Below are 12,566 nucleotides of genomic sequence, written 5' to 3'. Positions count from 1 at the left end.
TGTGCATTCACTGCAGCACTTCACTAGTAATGTCCCGTGGCCTAATTACCATGCCCCCTTTTGAATTTGGGGGCGAGTGTAGACAAGCCCATTATGCCTCAGATACACAGGCCATACTTTATTGTGAGTATTGTACCCTGTTTTCTTAAGGCAATGTTGGGAGATTGTAGAGAAATACTGTAAATTCTCTCTGATACTAAAAGCCCATTTTCTTGAAAAAAAAATCTACTGCAATTCCTACTCATTGTTGCAGTTACTTCAAGCATTTTAAAAGATATAAGAGATTAGTTTGCTTCATTTCATGAAAACTTTATGGAATTGCTGCTTCACTAAAAGTGTAAGGCAAAGTGTTCCTTGCGTCCTTATTTTTAGGCCTCAAGATTGCATGGATTCATGATTACATCGGCATTATTTGTTAAAAGGATGTTTAGTTTTTCAGTCGAACTGAGCTGAGCTGGAAGGAGGGCCCCTTATCTTCTTCTGGAATCCAGTGAACAGCAGCTATTGTTTTTGCTAGGTTTCTAATGAAAGGCCTACTGTTCACTGATCAGTCCCATATGTGCGTATAAATGTTAGTACTGTGCTAACCTCAACAGGAGGAGGTACAGTTTAGGGAAGTTTAGTATAATGAGACTTGCTGTCAGCAGCAGAGATACGTCATGAGGGTTTCCGGGCTTGGCTTCTCTAGTTCTGCACTGGTTAGACTAAGCTTTCCTTCACTGGAAATGCAGCCCGCTTTCTATACTGCAGAGCAGTGTGCATAGGCAGATAGTGTAGCTATGGTGACAGCCCTCCAGGCAACAGCTAAAATCCATGATAAATATGCTGTGGCAGACGTGGTTTCACTGACAAACATGGAATGACTTCAAATCAAAATCGAGCTCATGGACAAATGCATCGACTGCCTTCTATTCTAAACTACCACGGTGCAGTGTGATACCAGGTACAGTATGAGTCATTTTCTGTGGTCTGCTGCAGCAAAACCTGTTTGGAAATATACAGGAGAATATTAGTGGTCAGTCCAAAAACTTTCCTGTTTCCCTCAGTAGAAGATATTTTGATAGGGCTTTTGAAAAATGTTTCTTGTTACAGCAATGACTACCATGTACAAATATTTCTTGCCCATGCTTATGCTGTATAAAGTGGGAACAATCAGTTGTATTTTGCATATAGCACATTTTGCACATTACTTGATTTGGAATTATAAAATGCTTTCCTTTCTATGCACTCAGACTAAAACTAGGAATGTTTTAACAAATTCAGAGGCACAGAATCAAACCAAATGATCAACTAAGAGAATTCCATGAGTGATGTTCAGCTGTATACTACAGACTAGCGTTATCCTTAAGAGAAGAATTAGTATGTCAAAAAATACCTTTTGCCTGGTACTGTGCTATTTCACTTGAAGTTAGATGCTTCTTAATATTTTGATACCGTAATATGGAAAAAATGTCAGCAGAAATCTATTTATTTATTTAAATATTATTTATAACAGCTTAAATTATTAAAACTGGGTTGAGATCCAATTTAGTTTTCAACAGGTTTGCTATTTTTGTCTGTTTGCATTTTACACAATGTGGATAATAAAAAGTTTGTTTAAGAGCAGTGGTGGGATAGTGATGGGAGTCAGAGGTCAGAGCTGGTAGAAGTTAGAGCAGTCCTGAGGCCTCCAAATGTGCACTTAGATCCAACTGCCTTAAAGCAATTACTTTAGGAATTACAGGCAGGAACTTCCAGAGCTCAAAGGCACTCTGACCATACTCTAGTAGCCCTTAAATAGAAGGGGGAAAAGGAGGCTTAGTGATGCTGAAGGTAATTTATTTCAGGTTTTTTTCCACAACATTGTCTTTTATTTCACAGGCATCACCACAGAAAACTTCACCAAATGCCCAGTCCTGTATTCTGAGTAAATGTGAGGTGAGTAAATCGAAAGGTCTGACTTTACAGGCCAGCCCAAACCTGAATAAGCACCTAAGTACATTATAACTGCAGGCTCTTCCAAAGCTATCCTGCAACTTCCTTTAACTTTGGTGGGTACTGGGATGCAGTTAGACTGAGGCTCAGGAGCCACAGGAGGCTCTTTAATGTGTCTCCAGTTGCTCTTTGTAGCACGTGATATTAAAACACGAGGTAATGTAATTATTAACCAATCAGGCTACTTTATTACATTAGTAACAACTGTAGAATATTTCTGCGGCAGTGTGCGCTCCCAGAAGACACCTTGGGAATGTTCCCATGTGTGCTGACCATGCCGCTGGCACCTGCCTTCTTGCTCTCATCTGCTCCTCACCCCCACCCCTCTCCGCAATCCTGCTGGGCAAGATCCTCTGGTTTCCCCCAGCCAAGGTACAGAGTTGAGGTTACTGCCCCCCTGCAGAGCAAAGCACATTGTGATTTATTTCAGCTCTGGGAGGATGCAGTTCTAGGGCACAACACCCCAGAAACCAACCTCCAAAAGGGATCAAATCCCCAAATAATTCCATCTCTCTCTGTGCAAAAGATTTGCAACCAGAGGCCTCATTAAGTAAGCTGCCTTTATCAGTAAAAGGGAGATATGTACAGCAGTGCCCCTCCACGCCCCCACCCAGCAACAATTACTTACACTGGGCTTGATCATACACAAAAGATTGTTTATGAAGTGTAAAGAGTAGGATTTAAGTGGTAATATGTAAAAACAGATCAAAGTAAGTTACCAAACTGAAATGAACATAAAAAGCATAGCTAGTTCTGACTTCCCCTAAGAACTTACCACGTGTAGATTTTTATGCTAAATAGCTGTTTTCATGTCAGGTAAAATTTGCAAACCAGAACTCTACTTTTGCTGTGATTTGGGTTCACAGCCTTCCATAGTTCTTTGGTTTAGACAGAGCACAGTTTAGATTTCAAACCTAATCGAGGCTAACAGCTTCCAACTGCCAGCCTGAGCACATGGCCTTTCAAACAAACAGACCGCTCAGCACTCCAAACACCAAACAAACAGACAAACCCAGGCCCAGAACCCCCAAACCCAGACACCCACACACTCCAGAGAACCACTTAGCTGAAGGTGCTGTAGTTTGCCCCCTCCTTCCCCAGGAGAGCCCCTCTCAAAACTCCCTCCTGTTAGCAACCACCCTGTTTGCAAGCGCCCTGGTCACAAGCTCCTTGGTCGCTTGCCATCAGGGTTTAAAACAGCTCTGGCCTTCCTAAGAGGCCCTCCCTCTGCCTACTGCTCAGCCAATCGGCATGCAGAGTTTAGATTTCAAACCTAATCAAGGCCCACAGCTTCCAACTGCCAGTCTGAGCACACAGCCTTTCAAACAAACAGACCGTCATTTTGTCTAAAGCACCCCCAGCTATGTATATTTCTATACACAAGCCAATTTTCATAAAGCATGGGGGGGACGGTCAAAACTTGATCAATCATTTTGCTGTAAGAATTATACATACTACTATCACTCTTTTAGGTAACGCTGATTGCAAATTTGGCTCCTCAGCCACAGATATCTGATTATCATTAGCTTAGTATCTCTGCCAACAAGGCCATAAATCTGTGATAGGAGGGAGGATTTAAAAGTATCAAGAGGTTTTCACTAATCTTCATGTGGTTCATTATACACCAATGCCCAGACTTAACTCTGGGTGTCCCCAAAGTAATTGTGGACAGTACCTGAAGCTAAGTCCTTGTTTACAAAATAATTGTTTTTAGGTTTTCTAGCCAACTTTTGGGAAGTTATTGCTAGGTTTATGTATGTGTAGGGCATGTACTCTTACAACGTCCATTCTTAAACATTAATTGTAAAAACTGCAATTTTTATTGTCAGGTATGTGATATTGATGTTTTAGATATAATTTGTGAAGGCAAGATTTAGAGAAGGTCTACACAGTCGTTATTTTGAAATAATTAACCTAGCACCCACACAAAGCAACTACTATTTCAAATAATTTCAAAATAGTGGTTGTCTTATTTCAAAATTGGTAAAGCTCAGTCTGGCTGTGGCTACACTATCCCTCCCTTTCGGAAGGGGCATGTAAATTACAGCAACTTAAAATGCAAATGAGGCACTGATGTGAATATTCAGTGTCTTATTCGCATGATGGCGGCCACCTGGGCCATCAAAAATGCTGATTTTGAAATAAAAATATCTGTTTAGCCAGGGTTCCTTCAAAAGAGTGCCCCAATTTCAAAAGCACCCTTCTCCCCCACCAAAATATGAATTTGGCAAAAGGGAATTTCAAAGTCTGAGGTTTATTTTGGGGCACTCACGTCTACACGGACACTTTGCATTTCAAAAGCACCACTTTCAAAGCGTGACTGGCTGCCATTATGCCGATGAGGCACTGCCTATTCATCTCAATGCCTCCTTAACCAGTTCTGATCCATGTCATTTAAATGCCTCTGCTGAAAGGGAAGGGTAATGTAGACATGGCCTATGCGTGTAGATGCTGTATTTTGAAATAGCTAAGTGTTATTTCAAAATGCATTTTGGCCATGTCTACATGTACTAAAAACTTCAAAATGACCATGCTAATGGCCATATCGAAGAATACTAATGAGGTGCTGAAATGAATATTCAATGCCTCATTAGCATGCCACAGGCTGCAGCACTTTGAAAATGCCACCGTTTGCTTGCCCACACCTCATCTACATGGGGCCCTGCCAACATCGAAATCCCCTTATTCCTAACAGGGGATTTCAATGTTGGCAGGGTCCTTTCAAAAAGGACCCTGCTGTAGACGAGCTATGGGCGAGTGAACTGCGGCACTTTCGAAGTGCCATGGCCAGTGGCATGCTAATGAGGTGCTGAATATTCATTTCAGCGCCTCATTAGTATTCTTCGATATGGCCATTAGCATGGTCATTTTGAAGTTTTTAGTAAGTGTAGACACAGCCTTTGTATGCAGAAGTGTTATTTTGAAATAAGCAATTCTGGAATAGCTCTTCCAGAATAGTTTATTTCAAAATAAGGCTGCTGTGTAGACCTACTCTAAGGCTGCAACTACAATAGCAAATTCTTTCAAAAGATTTTTTGAAAGAAGGGAGCTCTTTTGAAAGATCCCAGGGACAGTCTACACACAAAAAGCGTTCTTTTGAAAGTAAATTGAAAGAATGCGGTGTTCTGTTCCAAATCACACTTCTTTTCCCCATGTCAGGAAGAGGTCCCCCTTTGGAAAACTTCTTTCAAAAGAAAACGTCCATACATGCTTTGCAGTCCCTTTTTTTCTAAAGAGCAGTCCTCATGGGGCCTGATTTTTTTGATCCCTGGTCCATTCTTTCAAAGGAGCAGGACTGTGTGGACTCTCTGTTTTGAAAGATCAGATCAGTCTTTTGATCCACTTTTTTTTTGTGTTGACGCACTCTTTCAAAAAAAGTTCTTTTGGAAGAGACCTTCCAGAAGGACTTCTTTCGAAAGACTTCTGTAGCATAGCCATAGCTTATGGAACAGGATCTAAGAAACAGAATCAAGTATTACAGACATTATATCTGGTTGTCATGTGTACAGTAAACTCTTTCTTCTCTGGCAGCCCAGGACCAGGAGGCTGCCAGATATTCATATATTCTGGATACTAGACAGGTTTACCTAGCAATGTATAACACTAAAGAAAAACAAGATTAGGTATTAAAAAACAAACAAAAATGCATGCAGAGTACTTTATTTACCAACAACAGTGGCACTGAACACTGTAAACTATACTATATTTGCTATATTTATTTGTATTTACTTTCACTATTCTTTACTTATGGAAAACACAACTAACATTTACTTATGGTTTAAATACTGGTTATGTGAAAGTTATGGATAACAGAATGCCAAACATGAAAGAACTTACTGTATATTGATTATGCTATTCAATTCTGCAATATATGAAAAGGGTTAGAAAAATCAACATAGCAGGTTGCAGGCATTTAAGTTTGAATAGCAATCATAAGTAAGCTCTGAGAGGAAATGTGTGAAAGTGCCATGTAAAATAAGCAGACCAAACCTATGGAAAAACAACCTCCAGAGAATGCAGCCGGGGGAAAAGTGTGAACAGCTGACATGATGAAAAAAAAATACTATATCAGAGAAATGTGAGAAATGTACATCTCAGAATAGACAGTAAAGAGCAGGAGAGAAAGCAAATTCTCAGTATCTCTACCAGACAATGACAGTCACTTATATTGTGTAACAGTGGAGATGACTCGAAACCCCAAAAATTAAGCCTATCATTTTACCATATTTTTTATTTCATCCTTCCTAAAGGCAATTCAAAACACTATGGATACAGCTGAAAGTAGTTAATGATAATGTCAGTATTCTTACCTGTTCTTAAAGGTCTATTATTTTTTGCTGTCACTTTTTTTCCATGTTTTGGGCCTGATCCAAAGCCTATTGAAGTGAATGACCACTCCCACTAATTTCACTGGTGTTTGGATTATGCTTGTTATCATCTACATGACTGCATTTTGTTTGTCTGTGTGTTTGTCTGTTTGTTTGTTTTTACAGATTTGTGAAATACCAAACTGTGTATCATGGTAGAAATCATGTGGCACCTGACAGGTTACTGGTAAGAAAAAAAAATATTCACCAGAACAAATGACTGTATCTTCCTATTCATGGATAAAAGTTAATTAGAGTTAAATAATGACAATCATAATGTCTACATCAGCGTCATAAATATAACAGTATAAATACATAATATAATAAAATACAACAATACTGTGACCTGTTAGTTTGATGGTACTTTTATTCTTTTTTTCTTAGTCTTTTCAGTTTGCCAATGGTAGAAGCAGTTCCATAATGAAGTTTGATGCTAGATTCACATTATAAGCATGTATTTTAACCCCTCCCCCAAACTTACACCCAAAAAGAAATTATTTCCACTTAAATTCGGTGTGTCATTTGTTAACATCTCAAGTTCAATTATTCTGGAAAGTTTAGGATCAGTAAAAAAGAAAGAAAGCGTTTTAAAATTATGGGACTGGGTTTCCCCCTGTTCAACCTGTGTAAGGTTAATACTTTGGTTGCACTTGTGCTCTGCTTAATTTTGACAGTTCTTGGGAAAAATCATCAGTGGTTTGAGCATTGGCCTGCTAAACCCAGGGTTGTGAGCTCAATCCTTGAGGAGGGCATTTAGGGATTGGGGCAAATAGATGTCAGGGGTGGTGCTGGGTTCTGCCACTAGGGCAGGGGTCTGGACTAAATGACCTCCTGAGGTCCCTTCCAGTTCTAGGAAATGTGTGCATCTCCAATATCTTTGTTGTAAAGGTGCTCCAGCCTCTCTATGGTTGGAAAAAGGGATAGATTGGCAAAAAGGGGCCCTTAATACTATTACCTAGCTCTTACATATAGCCTTTTATCAGTAGCTCTCAAAGCACTTTGCAAAGAACATAAGTGCTATTACTTCCATTTTACAGTTAAGGAAATTGATGCCATAAGGGATCAGGGGCAAATAGATGTCAGGGATGGTGCTTGGTCCTGCCAAGAGGGCAGGGGACTGGACGAGATGACCTCCCAAGGTTGCTTCCAGTTCTAGGAGGCGTGTATCTCCATATTCTTTGAGAAGCTCCAACAGATGCACTGTGAAGAACATCTGTGAGTCTGCCCATTGCAGATCCCCTTGCATAGGAAGGAGGGAGTGGGGGGATGTCACATAGCATTGCTGATGTTCAGGGCAGTCTTGGGGCCCAGAGGGCAACCCTGGAGGCTGCTGTAACTTATAGAGGCCTCTAAAGACCCCACCTCTCACCAGACTGCGAGTTTCATGCTCTACCCCTAAATGTATGTCCACACTTCACGCTGGGGTTGAGATTCCCAGCTCAGGGACACAAGTCCAGGCAACGATGAAGGAACATTTTTAAGAGTGAGGGTGCTGACATTCCTCCCCTTACCCTGTCTTGTCCCAGCTGAGTCCAGGAGCAAAGTCCTTCCAAAAGGAGCCAGCAGCCAGGACCTGTGGCTGACAGCAGAGGCCCCCAGCTAATGGGGTCAGAGTAGAGCCCTCTGGCAGGCTGGGCGGGCATTGGGGCCCTGAGCATGCAGGGCAGCAGCCTGGACCCTGGGTGCAGGGATAGTAGCAGAGCCTGCAGTGAGCGAGGAAACTGTCGGGATCCCAGTGCTATGCCCTGGGGGTGCTGCAGTGTCCCCCACACACTTAATTCCTGCTCATATGAACCCCGATTAGCTCTGATGTAGCTGGTGCACTAACACAGAGTGTAGCCATAGCAGTGCAAGTAGGGGTACAAGAGGGGTTCTAGGTGCCCCAGAAACCTGCCTAGGGTCTCTGATGGGCACCTACTTTGGGCAGCTAACCGCTCCCACCACTGCAACAACTTTCTGTTTTTTAAGAGGCCATCTCCATCAGAGCTAGCATAGGTTGGTCTCTGCTAGCTTGGAAACACACCTGAAACTTGAAGTGCAGCTGTACCCTTAAAAGCTTAGCACAGAATCTCATCCCCTACATTATCATGCTGTGTCACAGACCTTCTCCTAAGTAAAAGTATCACCTTGCCAGAGGTGAAAGTAAGTGGGAAGAGTTGGCAGGGCCCCAGGCTGCAATTGAACAGTACAGGTTGAACCTCTTTAATCCACACCTCTCTCATCCAGCAACATCCATAATCCAGCATCACTTTAGTTAGTTTAGACAGATGACCACTTATCATGGGTGTGGCTAAGTTTCCCATGGTCCCATAGAGTTTGTTTATAATGAACAGCCCTGGCTCTCAGGCTGTGTCTACACTTGCATTCCTCTTTTGAAAGAGGCATGCAAATGAGGGAAATCGAAAATGCAAATGAGGTTCAGATTCTCATATCTGGCACTTCATTTGCCTGTTCTTCTTTCAAAGGAGCTTCTTTTGAAAAGAGAAAAGCACTGTAGATGTGGTTCTTTCAAAAGTAAACACCATCTTCGAAAGAACCCTTCTTCCCATAAAATATGCACCTCATTTGCATTTTTGATTTCCCCCATTTTCATGCCTCTTTCGAAAGAGGAATGCAAGTGTAAATGCAGCCTCAGTGTTTGGTGCTTTTATTTAGATGTAATTTAACCCTTCTAAGAGCCCAGTAAGCAGTGGAAGTGTTGGTAACGTTACTAGACGGTATTGACCTCCCATGATCAGGCAAATTCTCTCGTTTGGCCCTTGTCAGGTCCTGAGGGTGCCACATGAGAAAGATTCAACCTGTCCATATCCATAAGAAATCTTAAGTTACTTTCATCTCTAACCTTAGCAAAAGACTTTTTCGGTAGGACTGTTAATGAGGATTTGATTGAGGGGGATTCCTCTGCCCAGTTAGATGATTTACATTACAGTGCTTCACAAAACGTTTTAGATTTGTGTGACAAGCAGAGCTATTGGTTTCAATGGGCCAGGGTGAAATAGTAGTCCTCTCTTTGTTGCTTCTTAAGCACCATGGTAAGGCCTGTACTTTATCTATGCATTGAGTTACAAGCCAAGAAATATTTGCAGCAGACAGAAGGAATAGCTGTCTGATCTTTTCATGTTTCTTCATTATTTAGATCTTCGTCATTTGGACAGCTACATGTGTTGCTTGAATTAAAACTCTTTCAGATTCTGTGAAATATCTTTCCAAATCCCTGTCATCTAGCAGACACAAGCTGTTCCTCATGCTATAAGTAATTTTGACCTTTCGCATAAGCGGTAGGAGCTTTGAACATCAGTCTGTATGTGTAATGAAGGCAGACAGACAGACTCCAGCATCATTTCAAGAACTGATGCAATACCTTCCAGTGTATTTGAGATAGATTAAAGAATTTAGTGAAGTATGTAGAAGGCATAGCCTGTTCTTTCATGTTGCAGATAAGGGGCATTAGGCATACTGATTTAACTGGTGTTTCTTGAATGTAAGACTGCGTGTAAGACAGACACTGTCTTGTAAAGAAACTTCATATCCAAAACCTTATTCTGAAGAATCTGGATTTGGTGGCTTGACTTAAGGGGATTCTAATGAAACATCAAATTCAAACACCCCAAACTACAGAAAAAAAATTCACTCTCTCATCTATATTTGGTTATACACTCTAATATAGATCTTATAATTTCTGTACTAAAGTGGGCTTGCCACAGAAAGTTTTGAAATAATATAACATGGATCCTTAAAACCAAGGAATCTGTAAAATCTATGTGATTTAGTCACATCATTTATCATGATGTGTACAAGAAGGGAACTCTGCATTATTCATCTTGTGTCATGAAGTGATACATTTTTGGTGTGCACAAAAGAGGAAGTAGGTATTGTTCAGTCATTCTTTTCAATGCAGGACTGTGTTATCAGTCGGTAATACCAGACACTTTAATAACTCTGAACTAGGAAGCAGTGAGACAAAATTTCATTATCATGAAAAGTAAAACTGGTAAAGAGTAACAGATAAGCTCTTATAGTACTTCTGAAATTTAAATAGTCACAAAAAGAGAGGAGTAAAAGTTTCAGGAAATTTTAATAGACTAAATAGAAAAATTACCATAATAGCTGTCAGCATTTTGATTAGTTGGTTCTTGAATTAGCCAGATGATGCAAGCATGATCATTGAAAACTGTTCCATGTGTTTTAGGTTGGTCCACTAAAAATGTATCATCCACAACTTTATATGAGTCAACAGTGTGATGCTGTTGCAAAAAAAGTAAACATGATTCTGGGATGCATTAACACATGTTTTGTGAACAAGACATGAGAAGTCATTCTTCCACTCTACTCTGTGCTGGTTAGGCCTCAGCTGGAGTATTGTGTCCAGTTCTGGGCCCCGCCGTTCAAGAAAGATGTGGAGAAATTAGAGAGGGTCCAGAAAAGAGTGACAAGAATGATTAAAGGTCTAGAGAATGTGACCTATGAAGAAAGGCTGAAAGAATTGGGCTTGTTTAGTTTGGAAAAGAGAAGATTGAGGGGTGACATGATAGCGGTTTTCAGATATCTAAAAGGATGTCATAAGGAGGAGGGAGAAAACTTGTTCTTTTTGACCTCTGAGGCTAGAACAAGAGGCAATGGGCTTAAACTGCAGCAAGGGAGGTTTAGGTTGGACATTAGGAAAAAGTTCCTAACTGTCAGGGTGGTCAAACTCTGGAATAAATTGCCTAGGGAGGTTGTGGAATCTCCATCACTGGAGATATTTAAGAAGAGGTTAGATAGATGTCTATCAGGGATGGTTTAGACAGTACTTGGTCCTGCCATTGGGGCAGGGGGCTGGACTCAATGGCCTCTCAAGGTCCCTTCCAGTCCTAGTATTCTATGATTCTATGATTTATGATAGGGGGTCAATTTTTGAGTTTGAATTTCACTGAAAACTCCCATATAGTGATGTACAAAACACGTTTTTTTAAAAAATTTGTGATAGTTCTTCATAAAACTTTTGTTCCTGACAGCCTTAGTATTATCCATCTGGTGCTGCCGTTTCCTCACGGATGTACTTAGCAATAAGACTAGCCAAATTATATTGAAAGGGTCTTTTTTAACCTTTTCAGGATCTCTCCAACCATCCTGCTAGTTTTATATCTGCTCTTAAGGCCACCTGAGTCACATGCTTCAGTTAGCTACAAGCCCAACATTGTACTGATACTGGCTGATGATCTTGGTATTGGAGATGTAGGCTGCTATGGAAATGATACTATAAGGTAAAGTATTTAAGAAGAATAGTCAAACACATTAATTTTCTTTGTTATTGTAAGAATGTCATGTTCTGTCCAAATCCTCCTCTGCTGAGCCATGTGCTGGCTGAAGGGCAAGGTTCTCTGATGGTGTCACCAGCAGTAGGTTAATAAGTGCTAGCTGGATGACCTTGCAATGCCATAAAGGCTTCACAATGACTTATTGTGTTTTCAATGGCTATGTTTTTGGTCATTATTTATCATTAATAATTCTTTTGTGTTCATTTAAGGCCTGATTTTTTGAAATGCTAAGCACCTACTCTACCTGCTGAAGTCAGTGAAAAGCACTGGTGAGCAGCCCCTCTGAAACATAAGAGCTGCATTTGGATAATTAGATTCAGCATTTTTTCTGACAAGAGAAAAAACAATAGTAAAACATAAAAATGAAATAAAGGAGAATTAAGTGTTCCTTGAGCTTGTAAGGCCTGTCTGCTTCATCAGCTGGGAATGTTTAAGGGGTTAATTAATGTTAACAAAATGGAAGGTTATTTTGATACATTGATATTTTTTTCATCCCATTGTGTAGGCTTCATATATATATAGTTGTTTAAGCAGAGAACCAACTCTGAAATCCTCACTTTGGCAAAAACTCTCATTAACTTCAATGAGGATTTTGTATGAGTGGGACAATTTACTTTTTGTGACGAGTTCTGCACACATGATGACATGTTATTGACAAGTGTTTTTCTGACATGAGTGGGACAATATAATCATGTAAAAAAATCCACCTGTCCCTCAGCCTGCCACACGGTACATCTCATGGTCACCTTCTCATATATCCATTTACAAGCAGAGTTGTGCCAATTCCTCAGTCAGGCTGTGTTCGTTCCTGAGAGCAACTATACAGGAATGGGCTCCGGTGGTCGTAGCACTCCAGTAGCCTCATTGCAGCTGTGATGATACACCTGTGGGGAGTTCCGCATAAGAATGGGGTCTAGGCTAGGGAACT

General features: G+C 40.7%; 1 protein-coding gene across 1 annotated transcript in view; it reads left to right on the top strand.

Annotated features, from left to right (window-relative positions):
- The first annotated feature begins 726 nt into the window (after nucleotides 1-726).
- LOC142006835 (arylsulfatase D-like) overlaps nucleotides 727-12,566 on the top strand; it is a 37,286-nt gene continuing 25,446 nt past the window's right edge. Inside the window, exons 1-4 of the mRNA XM_074983328.1 lie at nucleotides 727-943; nucleotides 1,861-1,917; nucleotides 6,468-6,528; nucleotides 11,435-11,584. Of these exons, the coding sequence (XP_074839429.1) occupies nucleotides 6,494-6,528; nucleotides 11,435-11,584 (185 nt within the window). The 5' untranslated portion in view covers nucleotides 727-943; nucleotides 1,861-1,917; nucleotides 6,468-6,493. The remainder of the gene's footprint in view (nucleotides 944-1,860; nucleotides 1,918-6,467; nucleotides 6,529-11,434; nucleotides 11,585-12,566) is intronic.

The sequence above is a fragment of the Carettochelys insculpta genome, chromosome 1 (genome assembly GCF_033958435.1).
Source record: "Carettochelys insculpta isolate YL-2023 chromosome 1, ASM3395843v1, whole genome shotgun sequence".
Lineage (NCBI taxonomy): Eukaryota > Metazoa > Chordata > Testudines > Carettochelyidae > Carettochelys > Carettochelys insculpta.
The sequence above is the reverse complement of the archived record's forward strand: the minus strand, read 5'-3'. Positions and strand labels throughout refer to the sequence as shown.